Consider the following 19822-nt stretch of genomic DNA (forward strand, 5'->3'; position numbering starts at 1 on the left):
CGCCGTGCCGGCGGTGCTTGACAGCGCGTGCGCACAAAGAGCTCAGAGCCTGTCTTCCTGGGAGGGGGGCACAGGGGGCAGTCGTGGGCACCCGACGGGGAAAGCCGATTCAGCGCGAGTGAGATGTGTGTAATCAGGTCACTGCGTGCAAGGCCATAGCGTGCAACGAGGGGCTCGTTGAGCGTTGAGCGATCCGCCAATCTCGCTTAGCACACTGGATACAACGCGGCGTCGGAGGCGCTCGCAGGATGCGCAGACGGCAGTGATAGTGGAGAGGAGGCGCGGCAATGCTAGCGGTGCAGTGGAGAGAGCACCGCCTGCACTCCATCGTGTACTTGCCAGTCACCCGCTGTTGCAACAATCCCAAGTATGGGCCGGAGCCCGTGCAGAGGTGGGCAATCATGGCCTCCTCTGTCGTCTCGCAGTATCAGCAACATCGTTCTTCTGGTGTGGGACGGATGCCGCCATGGAACCATTGTCTCAGCATATCGCGCTGTGCAGCGCTGCTGCAGGGGATGCTGGCCCGGCGTCTGAGACCAGAGTGACCAGAGTCGTGATTTGCGCAGTTGGCGGTGGCGCCTCTGGCCATTGCCGATCTCAAAATTTTGACCACTTCGCCCTTGTGGATAAAGTCATAATGACCGCACACACCCACACACACTGAAATGAGAGGCACACTCAACGGGCCGGTAGCGCTAGCACGCGTGCCCAGAGACGCCGGGAAATGCCATCTTCCACCGCTGCAGGCTCCGTTTTGAGCGCCAGCATGGCGGAAAACGAGTCCGCAGCAGCCGCACTTGCTTCTTTGTCTTGATCAATCGAGTTGCCCTCGCAGACAGTCCAGCTCCAGCTCCCCTGCTTCACGCTCAGCGCCGTAGGTGCACAAGCAAAGCCGCCACAGGCTCTTGCCGTTGCACCCAGGAGAATATGATTATTATTCAGCGTCTCGGTCGCCCCTGACTTGCTGTCTGTTGGTCCTGCACCGTCTGTCCACAGCGGGTACCAGAACTCCACAAAGAATGGGAAGTCGCTGCGTGCATGCTGCTAGTTTTTCTTTTCGTCTCCCGCACCGTCCGCCCGCAGCCCAGCCGAAGTGGCTGAGCGGAAAAACGTGGCGCCGTGTACGCGTCCTTCTACCACAGGGCACACATAGAGACACGTCACCGGCGTTCACGGATGAAGCCGTGAGCGGCAGTCGTCGCAGCCGGAGCGATACACACGTCAAGAGAAAAGGGAAGAGCGAATGGGCCCATTGGCCCGTCAGCGACCACGAGTCCGGCGGCTGCCCGCTGCGTGCGAGGCACTACAGATCATCGCCAGCTCGGGTACGCATGCCGTGCTTGTCGATCATGCAGCGAGGCTGACGATAGTCCCCGCCCATGATAGCCTGAGTTTCGCTGATTCACATTATTGCATGGTCGCAGAGATGTTGTTGGACAGCCAGTCGAGACCTTCGTAGAGGCCTTGCGCCGTCGTGGCGCAGCACCCCTGTATGTACCACCGGCGATTGCGGACGTTGTACAGGCCAAGCTTCTCCGTAATCTGCGTCGTTGTCAGCGCGTTCGGCAGATCTTGCTTGTTGGCGAACACGAGCAGCACTGCATTACGCAGCTCCTCCTCGGCCAAGATCTTGTCCAGCTCTTCCTTCGCCAGCATCATGCGCTCCGGATCGTTGCTGTCCACAACGAAGATGACGCCGTTGGAGCCCTGGTAGTAGTAATGCCAGAGCGAGCGCAGCTTCTGCTGACCGCCTACATCCCACATGGTGAACTTCAAGTTCTTATACTCAACCGTCTCAACGTTGAAGCCGATGGTCGGCGTCGTTGTCACAACCTCGCCCAACTTCAGCTTGTAGATGATGGTGGTCTTGCCGGCTGCGTCTAGACCGACCATGACAATCCGCACCTCCTTCTTGCCCATAAGGGAGCTGAAGGCGGAGGCCAGCCACTGTCCCATGACGACTAACAAGATAGATGCAGAAAGCGTGAGTTTTTGCGGGTCACTGGAGGGGAAAGAGAGGATAGAGCAAGACAGCCTGGAGAGCGAGAGCAGCGAGACAATGACAAGTGCTGAAGGCGCGTGTGTACGTGCACGTGATGATTATGCATGTGTTGAAGACAGCATAAAAGAACAAGAAAAAAAAAACAAGGTGGGAGGGTTCTCGAAAAGCGGAGGCGGAGAGAAGGGGATGGCGACTGGGTTACACGAGGAGACATGCACAGAAGAGCGCGGTCATGGAGCACGGTGCGTGCGCAGACCAGTTTCAGCCGACGCCGTTGCGTGGCGCACCGACGGACACACACTGCAGACACCAAGAGCGGTGCATCATCCCCTCACAACACCTGGGCGCATTGATCGTTGTCGTGCTGGGAAGTGCTGTCCTTTGGTTGCACAGCAGTTTTCCACCCGCTTATGCATGCAAGCCGCTGGAGAAGGACACGCTCTGCCGCAGAGGTAAAAAGCGAGCGAGCAGCGAGCAGAGACACGGAGAGAAAGAGACCGGACTGAAGTGAAAGGCAGGCAGACAGCATGGCGAGATGAACGGCCGATTGGAAAGCGTGGGACAGAGACGGACACGCCCAGTGAACAGGAGCGAGAGAGCCCAAGAAAAAAACAAAAAAGTGCAAGAAAGAGACACTCACGCACGTTAGCCCTGCACGCATGCAGGTTGGCGTGTATGTGACTGTGCCACCCCTCCCCCGAAAGCGTGTACATATTTCTTGCCCTCCCGAGCACGACATCAAATAGATAGGGGTAGAGAATTGTGTGGGGAGGCGGGAGGTAAGAGGGAGAGGAAGGTCATTCGAGTTGAGGGGTTACATTCCCCGTTTCTGGACGTTTATAGGCGATGCCACCGAACGCGTTCGACGTGGCAAGGTAAAAGCTGGATTCTGTGCTCTGTCCTTGCCGAGCCGCTGTTTATCATTTCGATGACTTCGAGGAAGGTGCAGGGCGCACCAGTCCCTCATCTATCATGTCTTACTCGGCGGCCAGCGTGATTGGTGCTGATCGATGCGGGTGCGACCCGATCTCACGGACACGATAGCAAAACCAATTCACATCGTCCCCTCGCACAAGGAAAATGAAAGGGATCTACCACGCCCCACATGCACATATGCACCCGTACGCCGCGGCAGGAGGCCGCCGAAAGTAAATAGGATGAGAGTCCTGCAAGAGGGCAAACTAATATACAAACATGTCTGCAACGAGTAGAAGAGAGGCAACAGAGGAGAGAGCCAACCGCACAAAATCGACAGTCGTGAGTGAGCTGTGCACCACAGACACACACACACACAGGGAAAGAAGAGAAGACCTGAAAAAAAAAAGGGGCGCTTATACGTATATACATATATATTTATGTGTGTGTGCGCGAGCATGGACCCACCCTCACGAGGTGAAACATAGCCGGCCCACTCTCTGGTGACCACCCCGACGAAACCAACAATGTCTTCGTCTTGTCTCTCCTTCCCCTTCCCCCGTCCGACGCGGAGGTGAAGTTCGTCTCACCTGCCAGCTGTCGAAGAGACGGAGGCGAGAGTTGACAGCCGCTACCCTTCACTGCTCGCAGGCACGCCTTTTTGCGGTGGTGTGCCGGTGCACGTGTGCGCATATTCGTTATCCCACCGCCCACACCTGAAATGGTGGTGGTGGTGGGGTCCAGGAATGCATCCCTGACGCCTGGCACAAGAGCCGAAAACGCCAGGAGAGGCAGACATATGCATACGCTTACTTGCGGCAATGGGCTGAAGAGGTGGAAGCGGGTCGTGACAGAGCGGCGACGCAACAGCCACGCGCCTTCGGCGAGACCGGAGGTGCGCAGAGGAGGGTGTCTCACGCTGAATTGTAGAACTGGTGCTGGTCGTAGTGTAATGGATAAGACATGGCTGGTGCTCGGCGGATTCGGTGGATCGGGTCCCCTGTACCGGGTGCCTCCGTGGAGGACGCCTCTCAGGAGAGACTTGGCAGCCACACGGTAGGCGAGATGGATGGCAAGAAATACGACAGGAGGTACCAAGCTAAGCGATGGAGAGGAACTGCAGGGTGTGGTTTCCACATCAAGCACATTGTCTGCGGAGGAAGAGGTAGCTGTCGGTTCGACTAGCGTACAGGATCGGGGCGGACATCACGCAGCGTTGCGCCGTTCACGCTTCGCCTCCTCGCCGCGAGGGAGAGGAGGAGGGGGGGGCGCAAAAAACGGAAAGCGCTCCGAGAATGACACGCGACCCACAAACCGAAAACGGCGCTAACGATGAAGGAGATAGAACAGAGAAGGGAGGGGGGGACGGAAAGGGCGAGGAGCACAGGAGAGATGGAGACGGCCCGTGAGTGGAAACGCTTGGCGAGGGCTGGCGTTTCAAGGGCGCCTGTGCACTCAGACGTCTCCGGCACCGCTTGCTCACACCAACGCCTTCTCTTCTTTGCAGATCTCTTTCTTATGATTTGTGTGTGTGTGTGTGTGTGTGTGCTGGTTTCCAGTGAGTTGCTATAATGTGGTACGTTGAACGCCAAGACGGGAGGCAAAGAAGAGAGACCTGGTGAAGAGCGAGCGCGTGCGTGTCCAAAAGCAGAGAGACTGATGAGTAAACTAACCACGCTGGTCGAGCACATGAGCATCTGCGCGCTCAAAAACCCGATCGGCGGCGCAGAAATGCGCTCTCACGCGCTTAAGGATGTTTTCAACCCCTTTCCCGCAAAGGCCGCGCCTGGCACAAGAGAAGGCCCAGCTTCCGTAGGCCTGAAAGCAACTGTGCGGCCTTAGAATGCATCCGTGGGGCATCGTGCACTTTCACTGGGTCGACATGTGATACGGATGACAGACGGTACACGCACGGCGCTCGGCGCACTCGAGCAACCAAAAAAAAAAGGTAATTCCAGGAGTCCACGATAAACCGTGTTTGCTTACTGCTTCCTCACCGAGGCAGATACGCCAGCGGCTGCCCGGTCCTCCGCGCGCTTTCGGTAGATCATTTCAGTGAAGGGGTTCTCAAAGTATTTGGCCGATACATGATACACCAGCCCCACCAAGCCTGTCAGCAGTGTCCCGACGGCGTTGTTTTGGGCAATGGAGGCGGCCAGGAAGTTTAGCGTGGCGCCGAGGTACATGGGGTTGTCGAAGTGGCTAAAGGGAAAGGCCGTTACGCGCTCGTCCATCAAGATGCCAAAGTAGTCGCCGAGATACGTACCCGTGATGCCGAGTCGGAGGAACGACGATACGACAAGCGTCGTGCCTGTCGCCATCAGTGCAGCGCCGACGCCCCTCATGACGCCGCGCACGACACCTGCGTTTTCAGGACCAAGGGCTTGCGTGCAGAGGATAGGGAGGAGCGGGCACGGGTTCTGCGCCATAGCGTTGCGAAACGCGTAGTCGCGCGCACCGCTGGCGACAACGATGGCGGCCGCCAAGGCGTAGGCGCCCAACCTCTTGCCACCCACCGCCTTCTCGATCGTGTGACGGCGGTACTCATTACGGGCAACCATGTTCCACACTGTCGGCAACCCCGCAATCGCAACAGCCGCTGTGCCGATGGAGCGGTAGTGGATGCGACTCGCTGCCGGCATCGTGGGCAGCTGCGTAATTCTTTGATTGAGGAGCGCGTTAAAAAGGGGATGGGGGGGGCGGAAGGCAAAGGCCAAAGACGATGGCTTCTCGTCGATGCGCGTTTTGAGAAGCGGTCACGCGGCTGGTAATGGAGGTGTCGATGAGCTGACAAGGAACGGTGTGGAAAGAAAGGAAAAAGGAAGGGCGAAAATGCTGGAGATGACGGTAAGGGAGAGGGGGCGTAACGATGGCAATCCGCAAGGGGAGGAGAACAAACGTCCACCAAGCGGGGCACCTTTCCTCATGAATAGAGAACGACTGCTTTTCCAGGAGGGCGACCCCCCACGAGACGTGCACTGAAAGCGCGACTTACAGATCGCGATCGAGCTCTGTTTCCATCCCTCTTGCTTGCCGGCAAGAAGTGCGCCATCTGTCTTGCAGTATGTCGATGGGAGATGCTCCCGCGCACACACACAAAGACACACGCAAACAATCCGCAGCACGATACCCCTAATAAGGCACACAAGCAGAGATGCAACTCAGCGTGGATGATCATGAACAACGCCAAGCTACGATAGAGGGACATGGCGAAGAGGAGAAGGGACAGAAAAGCGGAGGGATGGGGCGGAGGATGGTAGCACTCCTTTATTACGTCGAGCTTGTCTGCTTGCTGTCAGACTTCTGCTCTCAAACTGTCACACAGCGAGAGGTCGAGGCGAATCAGCTCACGCCACAGTTCGCATACAGTGAACACAAAACAACAGCACCGGGCAAAGCAAGGAAAATGAATCGGTGGATATCCATGCAGCTGTAAGAAAGAAGTATGCCTGTGCGCTATGATGCTGTCGAGGTGGCAGCATACAGCGCAACCATGCGCGAAGAGCATCAGGCTGACGGTGGCATCGACTTGGCCTGCAGGGCAGAGCCCGCCTTCTCGCCCCCGGTAAAATGAAGTAAGACAGGCAGGGATACAGATGGGGGCTGCCACGGCCCCTCATTATGTCGAGCACAAAAAAAAAACAGAAAGGAACATCAGCCGTCACAGCCGACGTGAACACGATGCGATGCGAAACCCAGTGCATGCGTTCCCTGCTCTCATGCTGCGATCCTTCACCAGCCCCTCATGGCGGGGGTGGGTAGAAGTTTGAGGCAGGGGCCGTGCTCCGATGACCGGGGTCGGCGCGTGGCTGTAGTCCGTGTGCACGGCTGCCATCGCACCAGGCGATGGAGTGAGGGAGTGACGTGTGGCAGAGCCGGTGGATAGCGTTGAGGTTAGCTCATGCTCCACAGCAGCAGAGTGGGCACGCTGACGAAAAAGAAAAACGCTCGTCACAAGCTTCAGCTGGTGCGCTGTGAGCCGAGCACAAGGAAGACTGCGCAACGATAGAAGGAGAACGAAGCGCCAAACAATGAGGACGAGCAGAGGAGGCGCGCGTAGTGTTTCCGTCACGGTCTCTGCACAGCGCTCGTCTACTCGCACGACGTCAGGCCGAAGGAAAGAATGATTTGCCCGGAAGGGCCACGCCGACAATGGCAAGGGGGATGGGGTGGATGGGAGATACAGGTGCTTCCGAACAACACCGGCCGAGAAAGGTCTCGCGGCGGGCCTGTTACGGAAGCTCTAAAGTGAGCAGAGCCGGAAAGGCCGTCCCCACAATGGAAAGCAGAGCAGAGCTACGCATCCGGCGCTGTCGGAACGCACTACTCGTAGCAGGTGGCGCTGCTTCGCGCTGACAGCGCACAGAAGCAAAAACGATGTCAGTGACAGTGATCATGCCGACGTCGAAGAACGCGATGGCGATGCCAACCCTGGAGACCCTTCTGCTGCGTCTGTTCTGCTGAAAGTGAGTCCCACCAGTCGTGCCTTCCTCCGCCAGCATCTTTGCCGGGACGTTCTTCATGCAGTGAATAAGGGTGGCTGCGCTGATGGCCATGAGCGCCGTATTCAGCACCTTCGCCGGGCGGAATCACACAAGTAACAGCTGCCGCTTCGAGACGGCTTTGGCGCGGCGCTTACACGCCTCCGAAAGGGCTCTGCCGCCCGTCGCACTCGGACACCCGCACTTCGCGGCAAGGGCGCACGCGTCCCTTGCAATGTCTCTGAAGCTAACACCGTTCTCCTCTGCCTCTGTCAGGGTCCTCCGTGTAGGTCGCCTGGAGATACGCAGCCTAGTCTTTAATGCCGTTGTCGCTCTCTGAACTCAGCAGACGTGCCACGTTGAAGCCTGCTTGGTCTTGTGCCGTTCCGTTTCAGTAGGAGCGCAGCACGAGAGACGTCCTGCTCATGACGATGAAGACCACCCGATTGTTGGCGCCGTCGCCGCCGTCGGGGTACTCATTCGAATACAGGCCCACGCTGTGCACTGGGTCGTGAACGTCACCAACCAGGTGAATACGTCATGAAAGCAGCTACGCGGTGATCTGAGCGGTGGTTGAAGGGTTCGCCACAGAAGGGGAGGGGGCGGAGAGTTTCTGAATCAGCGATGCAACGTTCACCATCGGCACCGGGCTGAACTCGAGGGCGAAGCTTGAGCCGGGGATGTCGATGGGCTCCGATGTAGTGCCACGGTGCTGGCGCGCTGATGCCGGCCGCTTGAATGCTGTCGGGCCACGGACCAAGGTGCATCCGTGTGGGATTCCTCGGGTAGGGCCCGGAAAAGGAGAGCACCAGGGCAATTGCGCTGCACATCTACACATGATCGGAGATCATGCGGCTCTTGACCGACGACTCTGGCACAAGGACGGTAGTGGCAGCGACGGTAGACAGCGTCATCAACATGCGAAAGGGAAAGGGCATGCTAGCACGCTCAGAGATGACTCTTTCCATGACTGCGCACGTGAGAGAGAATCTGTAGTGGGGGCTGTTGAGAGGCTGCGCGTCTAGTTTATCTAAAAGAGAGTTGAGTCTGCTCCGGTGAGTGTATCTGTAAGCAGAAGCCCAGGAGTGTATGGGCGGAGAAGAACCTTGAGGACGATGACATCCTTGAAAGTGGAAACATGCCCTGCAAGTAGCTCGCTACATAGGAAGCCTTTGATCTCTCAGTCTCCTCCTCCGACGAAAACACTCAAGGGTCAGGTGATGTCGTGACAGAGCTGCGCATTCCAGTATCCGTTTTTCTCACCCTCTACTGTAGCACCCGTTTCATCAGCAAGGACGATGCAGGTCTAGGGCAGTGGATTCACCACTCCCGTCTGCTCGTCGGTTCTCCGCCAGACCTGCAGCAGGATTAGGAGAAAAAATAAAGCGTTTACGACACGGTCAACGAGAAAGAAGAAAACCTAAAGCGGCTCATGGGTAGGGGCCACAGAAGCAGTTCATTGCCCAGCGTGTCCACTACGCCACAGAGCATGATGTGAACGCCACTATACCCATCTGACCTGTCACCAAGCCCCACAGCCCCCCATCTGCGTGGTGCGATGGCAGTGGTAGACGCGCGCTACAGCAGATGCGCCGGCTCCGTTATCTCAGCGAACGGTCCCTGCCGCATACTCTACCTCTCCGTGCGCCTCAGAGCCGCTCCCACTGTGCCGGCCGCCACCCCCTGGTGCATCCCCCTCCTCGGGGTGACACGCCGGCTCCGCGCACCAGCACGCAGCGCGAGGGCGGGGCGTGGGGTACAGTCGAGTTCCCCTGACACTTCGCGCATCATATAAGTGAGAGAAACGCGTGCACGGTCGCCGGCCCCGCCGACGCCACGTCAGCCAGGACCTGAACGCCAACATCAGCAGCGATACATCGCCCTGGCCGCCCCAGCCCGTTGGTGCTTGACCTTGTCACCACCAGAGGTGGTTCAGCATTGGCAGGGTTAAGGGGTGGGGTGAGGGGCTGATTGACTGCCTGGCACAGAGTTTGGGAGGGGCACTGGACCCTGCGATACCACGCACCGAGGCCTGACCTTCTGCCATGATGATAAGACGACAAATATCAGTGAGCAGTGGTGGTTCGAAGGCGTTGCGGATGCACTCCACGAAGGGCCACTCGCCAAGGCTGCGCGTCTGTTTTCGAGTCTGCCACGCGGGGCGCAACAGGAGATGGCTTCGAAATCACTGGCTGACGTAGAGAATGTAGAGCTGAAGACGTGCGACGGATGGCGGCGAAACAGGACGTACACCGCAGCGAGTCTCATGCGTAAAGTGGCGGAGAGCGTCGACCTGGAAGAAAAGCGGAAGAGCCTCTACAAGAGACAGCTTCGATCAGTGGCTCTGCCTCAAGTGCTTCGATGAGCCGCAACGAAGAAAAAAATAACAGCAGATGAAAAAAATATAAGTAAGGGTGTCGCCCTTGCATCGGATGAGCGCGGCGTCGTTTACGCTTGCGTCACATTCAGCCGGGGCACACCGCCTCCAAACAAACAAAAGAAAAGTGGCTGCGTGGTTGCTTTCAAGGACGCGGAACTCCTCTTTGCAGACATGCCACTGCCGGAAATTGCAAGCCTTCCAAACACGGCGGTCACTGCGGCAGACTGGCTTATAAATCCAGTGCGATCGGCTCGCATCGCTGATAGTCGCTGCGCACCAGGCGCGGGCGATTCAGGAAGAGTACCACGACGGTAGAGATGAGCACTCCGGCGATGAAGAGAGCAATGGCAATGCCCACCGTGAGGCCGGTGCTGAGCCCCTTCTCCTGAAAGGTGTGCACAATGGTGGTGTTGTCAAGCCACATCACCTCTGCCTGGATGTTGCCGAGCCCCTGCAGAATAGTGTCCATGCTCACTGACTTCAGCGTCGTGTTCAGCATCTTGGCCAGGCGGTAGCCGGCAAGCAGCACCTGACGCTCCGAGATCTTCTTGGCGTTTGTCTTGTACTCGTTGGAGAGCGTGGCGCCGTTGGAGGCTCCAGGGAACGCATACTTGATCGCCAGCTCATACCCCTCGTTCCGAATCGCCGTCGTGTTCTGAAGGTTCTTCTCCGCCGTCGTTAAGTTGCCTGCATATGTCGCTTCCAGATAGTCGACGAACGCCTTCAGGTCTTCGTAGGCGTCCTTGCTCAACGGCCATGGGTAGCCCACACTGGCCGGCCCTTCCGCCATCGAATCCCAGTACGCGTGCAGCAGCATCTTGGCTCCATTAGAATCGATGGTCACCATCTGCGCATTGCCGCCGTAGTCGCCTAGAGGGTACTCATCGGAGAATAAGTTTGCGTTGTGCAGAGGCTGGTGTATGTCGCCGAACAAGTGAACCATAAACGCCAAGCACTGCGTAATAATCTCAGTCGTCGCTGTCGTTTTCCTGATCGCAGACTCCAACATTGGAATGACGGAGGCAGCATTCACCGTCTGCGCCGGGCTGAGCTCGAGAGTAAAGTCCGCGTCCGGATAGTATGGTGCCGTTATGAAGTGCCAGTTGAAGTTCGTCTTTAGGCCGGACTCGAGCAGATCGTCGGCCCACGGCCCCAGCTGTACCATATCCGGCGACTTGGGGAAGGGACCAGCGAGGGAGAGCACCTTGGCCGCGGCATTAGCCTTCTTCACCAGCTTCGGGTCCATGTGGCGCTGCGCAATGAGGGCGACGGCCATGTGACCCTTGCTCCATCATGCCGCAGACGGAAGCGCGACGGCACAGAGGAGGACCAGGACCACCGCGGCGTAGAGCGCCGCTGTTCGGGCTGCGTCAGCCATGGCGTACATTGCTTTAGCTTAAGAGATTGGGGTGGGTGGGTGGGTAGGTGGAGGGAGAGGGGTTGGTGAGAGTGGAGAGTAGGTATCGTGTGTGTAGCGAAAAGAGTGCGCTCGTCCGTCTTGCCGCGCCGCAACACCTGCCCCTCCAAGATTACGTGTCTTTGAGTTGTGACGAGCGCGCAGGGTACAAAAAACGGAGCTCATTTTTCATCAGAGGAGATTCATTGTCAGGGAGCGAGCAGCGCGCAAGACGCATTAACAAGAGTGATGACAGAAGGGGGGCATCGCTTGCAAAAAGAAAATGCTCCCTCCCTTAAGGCCATCCATCAGTTGTGCGCATTCGCCAGTGAGATGCGTCTCAGAGGTGCACCGACACGGAAGACTGATGTCGCCATTTCCGCATGTTCATGAGTACGGCCAGAGACCATCTCCGCTACATGCGCGCGTGCCATGGCGGAAACGAGAAAGAGCGATGGCACATGACGCGTGTCCTCAGCGCCAGCACTCCGTGCTCATCTGCATTTCATTTTATGCGCGTACCGTGGCTGGCCGACGGCCACTGTGCAGCCGTATATACGGTGTGCATATGGTGGCCGTTGCCGGCCTCGCTTTCACAAGCGGCGTCTGCCCAGCTACCCCCCCCCCTCGGGGGGGGGGCGATGTGTTGCAGCGCCCTAATGAGTAAAGGAATAGGAAAAGAAAAAAGGAAACACAAGCCAGGCACGTCTACTCTCACATTACTTCAACCCTCATTGTGACCCTTGCGATAGCGGCGCATCTGCAAGAGGGACGCGGAGGGCGCGGGGAGGGGGGAGAAAGATGACTCACAGCCGAAACGAATCGAGAACCCTCCTTTCGCGAGGCTCGCATTCCGAAAAGGCAGTGGAATGAGGGCAGAGACACAGATTAAAGGTCAACCAATGATAAATGAATACAGAGGAGGAAGAATCACAGAGGGGAGAGGGGAAAGAGAGAAAAAACAACCGCGAACAAGCAAAGCAGACTAAGAGGCTCTACACGAGGGACACGAACTCCGCTGCTGCCGCTGTATGTTCCTTCGTCTGTTTTCGCTGTGTTTTGTCGCCCTCCCTTCCGTTCCCTCTCCTCGCAACTCTTCCTCCTCCTGCAATCAGCGGCAGATGCCGTTGAGAGACGTCAACATCTCTCTGGCCGCGCTGTTTGCTTCTGCTTACGTTCGGCTGTGCGTGCGTTCAACAAAGAAGAGCAACATCAGAGGAGGGGGAGGCGGTTAGTTGTGCGTGTATGCCGGTGTGTATGTGCCGATGGAGACATGCATACATTTTTATGTATGTATACGCATGCATGTCTGTGTACACTTCTTCCCTTCCTCCTCTTTACATCCCGTGCGTTCTCAGAGAGAGAGGGAGGGAGAGCGCGAGGAAGCGAAGAGTACACAAGCACATGAAAAAAAGGAAAAGGGAAAAGCACCCTCCTCTTCTCCCCGTCGTCACGTCGATAGTCAGCGGGGCTGGCTGCCACGAAGAGTGCGACACACACACACGCACACACAGGTGCGTGTAAGAGAGGGATGCAGATGGGCTGCTCGCGGCACCATTGCTAGACACTCTCCTCTGTGTTGACGTTTTTTTGCTTGGGGGAGGGGAGAGGACGGCGCTGGGCAGCGAAGAGGCGCCCAAAAGGGAGAGAGCGAAAGACACGCGATAGGATCGAGAGGAGGCACAGGGGGAAAAAGACGCTGCTTTCTTCTGCCGGAGGCACCGCGAGGCGTGCGCGAGGGCAGCCCAAAATGCAGTTCTAGAGGGCGACGTGCTCATAGGAACCAAAGCGGTCGCGCTTCGGCAGGTAGCACTTGAGGGCCAGGACCACCAGGGTGGCGATGATAATGCCGGCGATGAAGAGTGCCACGGCGACAATCGCCGTCACAGCAGCGCTGATGCCTTTCTGATCGTAGTGGTTGTGCACCTCAGCCTTGTTTTCCGTGTCCACTTCGCTTTGGATGCTCTTGAGGCCCTGCAGAATAGTGTCCATGCTCACTGACTTCAGCGTCGTGTTCAGCATCTTGGCCAGGCGGTAGCCGGCAAGCAGCACCTGACGCTCCGAGATCTTCTTGGCGTTCGTCTTGTACTCGTCAGAGAGCGTGGCGCCATTGTCGGCGCCGGGGTAGGCGTACTTGAGCGCCAGGTCGAAGGTCTCCTTGGATATCTCCGTAGTATCCACGAGATTCTTCTCCTTATCCGTCAGCGTGCTCGCGTACGTTGCTTCCAGATAGTCGGCAAAGTTGTTTAGGTCGTCGTAGTCGGCCTCGCTCAACGGGCGCGGCACATCCTCACCAGATTTGCCCTCCGCCATCGAGTCCCAGTACGCGTGCAGCAGCATCTTGGTTCCCTTGGAGTCGATAACGACGAGCTGCTTGTTGCCGCCGAGGTCGCTTTCCGGGTACTGGTTAGAGAAGAGGTTGACGTTGTGCAGTGGCTGGTGGATGTCGCCCATAAAGTGTAGCAAGAGCGCCAGCGACTGGACGATAACGTCGGAGTTGGCCGTGGGTTTTTCGATCGCCGTCTGCAGCATCGGGATGACAGAGGCGACGTTCACCGTCTGTACGGGGCTGACATCCAAGGTGAAGTCTTCGTCCGTGTAGTACGGCGTCGTGATGTAGTGCCACGTCGACAGTGTTTTGAGGCCGATCGTCTTGATGTCATCCGCCCACGGTGCGGTCTGCACCATGTCTGGGCTTTTTGGATAGGGTCCAGAGAAGGACAGCACCTTAGCAGCCAGCTCAGCTTTTTCAACGAGAGACGCACCCATGTGGCGTTTCGCAATGAGCGCCACGGACATGTGGCCCTTGCTCCACCACGCGCTGACAGGGAGTGCAGCAGTACTGAGGAGCGTCAGCGTCACCAGCAGAAGCTGAAGGAAACGAGCTCGAGCCATGTCTGCCGTAGCGTGCACGGTACTGTGTGTGTGTGTGTGCGTGTGTGCGAGGAAGACGGGGGGCCGAGGAGTCACTGTACAGCACGTAATGGCTGAGGTTTGCTTCACGGTGTGGAGAGGAAAGGATAAACAGCAACGACGCCAAAGAAACGGAAGCAACACAGAGACAGTTGAGTGCAAGAAGATCTTGACGGACATCGTGCGACGTGAACGGGCCGCCCCGAACGGTATAGGCGGAGTGGGCGGGGGGGGTGTAGAGACACGTCAGTGGAGCGGCTGGAAAGCTGACTCATCGCCATGGAGGTGCCACAAGAGGAAGGGGGGTTCCTGAGCACTTCAAACGCGGTCTATGCTCATGGAAAGCAGGTTGTGTGATCATCAAAGAAAGTGCATCTAGATTGGTAACGCAGTCGGAATGACCACGCAGCGGTTGGCGCGTCTATTCTAAATACAAGAAACACCACCGAGTATTCACAACGGAACTGCTACGCGCTCCTGTGCGGCATCACGTGTTGCAGCCACGCACGATCGAGAAGCAGGCGGAGTTCGCCGGCGGTCAGTGCCTGCCTCTTGGATGAGGACACTGATGAACCAGATCTCGCCCTCTTTTTCGGAGGCTCGGCACATACTGCTGCCGCCGCACATCGAAGGACATCCGCGGCCGGGATTGGTGGTGGCCGAGTGCCCACGTCACCACTCGTAGTGCAGCACCGCTGTGATATGCACCCTGCACCATCACACCCAAGCACCAAGTGCTCTAGCTTCAGTTTCCGATCCACAATCCCGCTGTGCCGTTCATCTTCCACGGTGTGGGGGCTGACCAATCGGTAGACGGCGACGGGATTCCGCTGCCCGATTCTGTGGCACCGATCCACCGCCTGCAAGTCGTTGTGCGGATTGAAATCACCGTCCAGCAGGATAACGGTGTCGGCGCCGGTGAGGTTGAGGCCGGTGCCACCGGCGCGGGTGCTGATGAGAAACAGAAACACACCCGGCTGCGCTGCGATGGCAGCACTGGTGGCAGTTGAGGTCAGGGAGAGGTCTGATGACCATGAAGCAACATCCGCTTTACACTTGCTGGATGTGATGGAAGACTTGTGGGTTGAGAGGCTGTCACTTCCAGCACTAGCCGATCTCTTCCGCGTCACCAGATGGGCATAGCATGCCTTTACACTGCCCGTCGCCTTGAATAAGTGAGGCGGCGTCTCGTTCACGCTCCTCTCGGCAAGAACCCCTGCAGGGGTGCTCGCGCGAGCCGACAAAAATGGCTCCTCGAAGACTTCATCATCCTCTTCGATGCCTCGAGTGCGGAGCCCCTTCCCCAGACGGCGCCAGCTCGGCTTCGCCAGTGGGAGAACACGGTCGGCAGGGGTGGGGGGCTTCTCCGCCTGCCTGTCGTGCTCAAGGAACACCTCTACAGAATCACCTCCAGCTGCAGCATTCACCGAAAATGGTGCGCTATCATACTCCGCACCATTGCCCGGTTGGTTGGAAGAGCTAGGCGGCCCTTGAAAGTGACGAATAGCCTCGCTGCGGGCTTCTGCAGAGCTGCTCCCGTCCAGGCGCGTGTACACCAACATCTGAGACAGCATCGTTTCAAGTCGCTTGCGGCCAGTGCTATCCTTGGGCGAACCGCTTTCGCGGCATCTGTCCATCGCCACCACTGCTTCTGTCTCATCGCCTCCAAGGAGCGCCTCTTCGAGGACCGCATTCTTCAAGGATAGGTATTCCTCGACGAGATCGAGCGCATTTGTCATTTGAGAGAACAAGAGGACACGATGGCCACGGCGGCGCAGTTCCGGCAGCATGGCGTCAAGCAGTTTCAGCTTTCCTGACGCCTTCACCATGAACTCGAGTCGCTCGCGCGCTGAGGATGGCGACTGGGGTGTGCGCCGCCGTTCACAGCTATTTGCATAGAAGTCACGGATGAGAAACGGATGGATGCAGCATTTTCGGAGGTGCGTGAGACGGCTGTTGCTATAGCGTTCTTCCGATTGAACCCGGGCGTAGAGCAGCTGCTGCTTCGGTGTGAGCGGGGTGGGAAGAACGAGGTCGTACTTAGGCGGGAGCTTGATGCCGACAGTGGCCTTGATGCGGCGTAGCACAAATGGCTGCAGCACTGTTTTCAGACACGCGAGGAGTAAACCTTGCTCTTCGCCGGCGTTGGCGCCGGTATTCGCTTGAGGCGCATGTGGGAATCGAACGGCCGCTGCCGTATGCCTTTCTGTGGGCTCTTTCCCACCTGAGCCATCGCCATGTCGCTCCTCTCTTCTCTCATTGACTCGTCGATCACATCCACATGAGAGTGCCGTCACTGCTTCTCGAAGACGCCGTTGATCGGCATCGCCGTGACTGAAAATCTGCGGCCCGACATACTCTAGTAGCGTCCACAGCTCCGTCAGGTCGTTCTGCAAAGGGGTGCCCGTGAGGATCAGGCGCATGGGGCACGCGGCTTTGTGGAGAGTCTGCAGGAGCTTGCACTGGAGCTTCTTCAAGCGGTGCGCCTCGTCAACGATGGTGATATCCCAGTGGATAAGGCGAGCAAGCGCGCCATGGTCCATCATGACAGATTCGTAGCTCGCGAGCACGACTCCACCGACAGTCTTCGCCAGCACTCTCACGGGCACACCCTGTGCCCACTGCGCCCGCAGAGTTTCCTGCCGCTCAAAGGCACGGCGGTGTCGGCTCCGCAGCCGCGATCTTAGCTTAGCACGGATCTCGTGTGTGCCGCGGAACTCGGTGACGTGCATCCACGGCACCCAGCGCAGCAGCTCCTTTTTCCAGCTCTCCATTGTGGAGAGAGGGACAACAATGAGGAAGGTGCCCAGCACCCCGGTCTTCGCGAGGGCGGCAAGGAAGGCGGCCACTTGAACTGTCTTGCCGAGGCCCATTTCATCTGCCATAATGCCGTGCAGGCCGAGTTCGTGGAGGGCCAGTAACCAGCGCACGCCCTCCCGCTGGTGCTCGAGAAGTTGTAGCGGGGGTGAGGTGGCTGTAGAAGGTTGACAAACACACCCTGGGAGTGCGTTCGTGAGAGAGTAGGTCGGACATGCTTCATCGTCGGGAAAAAACTCTGCACGGCTGTCCAGTTGGTGAAGAGCTGCGCGTTGCCGTTGCGCCTCCACGGCCGCGCGGATCCGTGACTGTGTGCGCTGCGACGCTTTAGCCATCTTGTCAGCCGCGCGGTAGAGCTCATCGCACTGCAGGGTCATTTCTATGCAGCATACATGGGAAGGGCTGGTGAGTCGATAAGCCTCGCGCTTGCGACCAGTTCCGCTGCCGAGTGTCGAGCAACGGGGCAGCTTGATGGGGTGTGCTCGGAATAGCGACTCCGTTAATCACCATCGGAGGGCACACGGAGGAGAGAGAGGTGAGAGAGAGGTAGGGAGAGGAAACGAATCTGCTAGAACGTGACACACGAGCCACTTTCCAAGCAGTTAGGTCAAAACCGCCGCACCTTCCGTGCCCTCGTGATGCGTGGACAGCTTTCGGGCAAGCGGGATCAAGGCACCTCACTGGCATCCTCCGATCAAATAGGAGAGTGGGAGGGAGTTGCGCGATAGCAGAGCTGACGCGGTCGGGGCAGTCGAAGCTCCTCCCGCTGCACCGCACCGTTAGAGGAACGTCGAGTTGTTGCGTTCATTGCCATCGTTTGCACCTTTTTTTTATGTTGTGTGGGCCGCACAACTATAAAAACAGAAGGGAGAGAGGCCTGGGACGTCGAAACGAGAGGAGATCCCCCCTCCCACACACGCCACTAAGCACCACCAAAGAAAGCAAGTTCATATATGAGAACGGAAAGGAAGCACACGCATGCACAAATAGAGAGAGAAAGAGGGAAGAGGGAGGGGAAGCGGTTATGCGCATGAATTCGCAGATATGCTGTAAACTACGAAGGCGAACAACAACAAAAAAGGCTTGCAAGAAAGAAAACGACAAGAGGAGCGAAGACATGCAGGCAATCGGGCGAGATTGCGGTACTACAAGCGCTGCTACACCGCCATGGCTCCGCCTTCAGCGGTCTTGTTTTCGTGCGTTTCCCAGCGGAGGACTTGCGTTCTCTCTCCCTCTGTGTGTCTGTGATTGCGGCGTGGCGGTGTGTTGTGAAATGGGCGCGCAGATGAGCTGCAGCCGTCCGTCGTGTGAGCTTGACACAGAGAGAGGGAGACGGGCAGCTTTGCCGAGTCGTGGCCACCGGCTCCGACACCCGTGCCCTCAAGCTGCGGCTCACGGCATTTGTGTGTCGCCCGCCCATTTTGCGTTGTTGCGTGCTGAGCCCCACAAACTTCGCCATCAGCGCTGCCGCCAGTCGAGGTAGTACGCGAAAACAACAACAAAAACGCCTGCGCACACGTGCGCGCGTAAGGCAGCTCCTCGACCTTCTTTAGGAGCAAGAAACGTACACTATAGGCAAAGGGGAATACTCACCCGCACAGATCCGCTCTCGAAAAACGACTCTGACGCTTGCTGTGCCTCGACGGCGGAGACTCCCATCACGAGAGGGGCCGAAGTGACGGTGTCGTGGGTCGCAAGGAGGACGAAGATATCATCTTCCAGGTCCCTCCCTCAACACCAAGGCTAAAAGCACGCGCACACACAAGCAGAGCAGCAAAACCAAAACATGAGGACAGAAAAAAAGACGCTGCCGCGATACCCGCGGATGGATGAGAGCACCCTTTTCGCTTTCGCGTTGACGAGAGCAATCAAGAGACGAGTTGGACGCGTCGTAGCTCCCGATGTCCGAATCCGAAGAGGCTTCCGAGTGACATCGACTCAGGCGCACCACACGCACGTATATCAGATGTACTGTAAGCGGCCGCCACCGCAGCCACACAGGACTCGAGTGATTCGCAGAAGCATCACACAGGCTCTTCCTCTGCTAGCACGACGACAGCAGCGGTGCCAGCTCCCAAACGACACGCGTGGCCAGAATCCACGAGCCTACTCACGTAACACGTGGGAGCAACGAAACCCCCACACGAACGAAAAAGACACGAGCCCAAGAGAAAAGGAAAACGCGATAAAGCATAAAAGAGGGCGAAGGGAGTATGTACGGCAGCGTCACCAGAAGAGCGTTTTGCGTGCCATCAGTCACTTAGGAGAGAAGAAGCTGGTGGTGGGGAGGGGGGGGAGGTGAGCTGACTCACCATGCGGAAAAAAAAGCGGAATAGGGAGAAAGCAGATAAAGGCATTTTCTTTTTGATTGATTTGCTTCGCGGCCACGCACTCCACTGCACACCGAGCAGATCGACAGATATGCACGCATACACGCCATCACAGCGCCGACGCCTCCGCTGCACCACGGCGGCATCTTGGCCCTCTAGGGCGAGACGGCTGCCGCCGAAGCGGGGACATGCGTCTCACGGTCTCTTCTTGTCCTTCCTCGCGCCTCCCTCGCACGCGTGCTGCGCCACCGGCACCAGACCGACCTGGGTGCACTGCGCGCCTGGACCCAACGCGGGCAGCGTCCAGGGCCCTGCTCAAGGGCGGAGGCACCGGCGTCCGCCGTGCGCGTAGTAGAGGGGTGGTGGTGGCCCAGGTGCATGCCGCACGGGCTCACGGAATCAGTTGGCCAGCCGCAGGCCAGGGCCCCCTGGAGGCCCTGTGCTCCGCCTGTGTGCCCTCCCTCGCGCCCTCCGTCGCCTCAAGCAGCGGCATGCCATAGTACGGTGTGGAGACTCGCCACATGGGTGCCCGGACGACCCGATGCTGCCATTCGGGGTGCTCGCGTCATGCCCCCCCCCCCCCGGGGG

The 19822-nt window shown here is 58.0% G+C and overlaps 5 protein-coding genes across 5 annotated transcripts; all 5 read right to left on the bottom strand.

Annotated features, from left to right (window-relative positions):
* Window positions 1-1407: 1407 nt before the first annotated feature.
* On the bottom strand, window positions 1408-1956 carry LDBPK_312350 (ADP-ribosylation factor, putative; the record flags this gene model as incomplete). Its single annotated transcript, XM_003863275.1, has 1 exon — window positions 1408-1956. One exon carries the CDS (start codon window positions 1954-1956, stop codon window positions 1408-1410), a length of 549 nt encoding a protein of 182 aa, XP_003863323.1.
* Window positions 1957-4899: 2943 nt separating this feature from the next.
* LDBPK_312360 (phosphatidylethanolaminen-methyltransferase-lik e protein) lies at window positions 4900-5559 on the bottom strand (the record flags this gene model as incomplete). Its single annotated transcript, XM_003863276.1, has 1 exon — window positions 4900-5559. The coding sequence occupies one exon, from the start codon at window positions 5557-5559 to the stop codon at window positions 4900-4902; it is 660 nt and encodes a 219-aa protein (XP_003863324.1).
* Window positions 5560-11069: 5510 nt separating this feature from the next.
* On the bottom strand, window positions 11070-11156 carry LDBPK_312370 (3'-nucleotidase/nuclease, putative; the record flags this gene model as incomplete). Its single annotated transcript, XM_003863277.1, has 1 exon — window positions 11070-11156. The coding sequence occupies one exon, from the start codon at window positions 11154-11156 to the stop codon at window positions 11070-11072; it is 87 nt and encodes a 28-aa protein (XP_003863325.1).
* A 1776-nt stretch (window positions 11157-12932) lies between these two features.
* Window positions 12933-14069, bottom strand: LDBPK_312380 (3'-nucleotidase/nuclease precursor, putative; the record flags this gene model as incomplete). Its single annotated transcript, XM_003863278.1, has 1 exon — window positions 12933-14069. The coding sequence occupies one exon, from the start codon at window positions 14067-14069 to the stop codon at window positions 12933-12935; it is 1137 nt and encodes a 378-aa protein (XP_003863326.1).
* Window positions 14070-14554: 485 nt separating this feature from the next.
* LDBPK_312390 (helicase-like protein) lies at window positions 14555-17281 on the bottom strand (the record flags this gene model as incomplete). Its single annotated transcript, XM_003863279.1, has 1 exon — window positions 14555-17281. One exon carries the CDS (start codon window positions 17279-17281, stop codon window positions 14555-14557), a length of 2727 nt encoding a protein of 908 aa, XP_003863327.1.
* Window positions 17282-19822: the final 2541 nt, after the last annotated feature.

The sequence above is a fragment of the Leishmania donovani genome, chromosome 31, assembly GCF_000227135.1.
Source record: "Leishmania donovani BPK282A1 complete genome, chromosome 31".
NCBI classification, from domain to species: domain Eukaryota; phylum Euglenozoa; class Kinetoplastea; order Trypanosomatida; family Trypanosomatidae; genus Leishmania; species Leishmania donovani.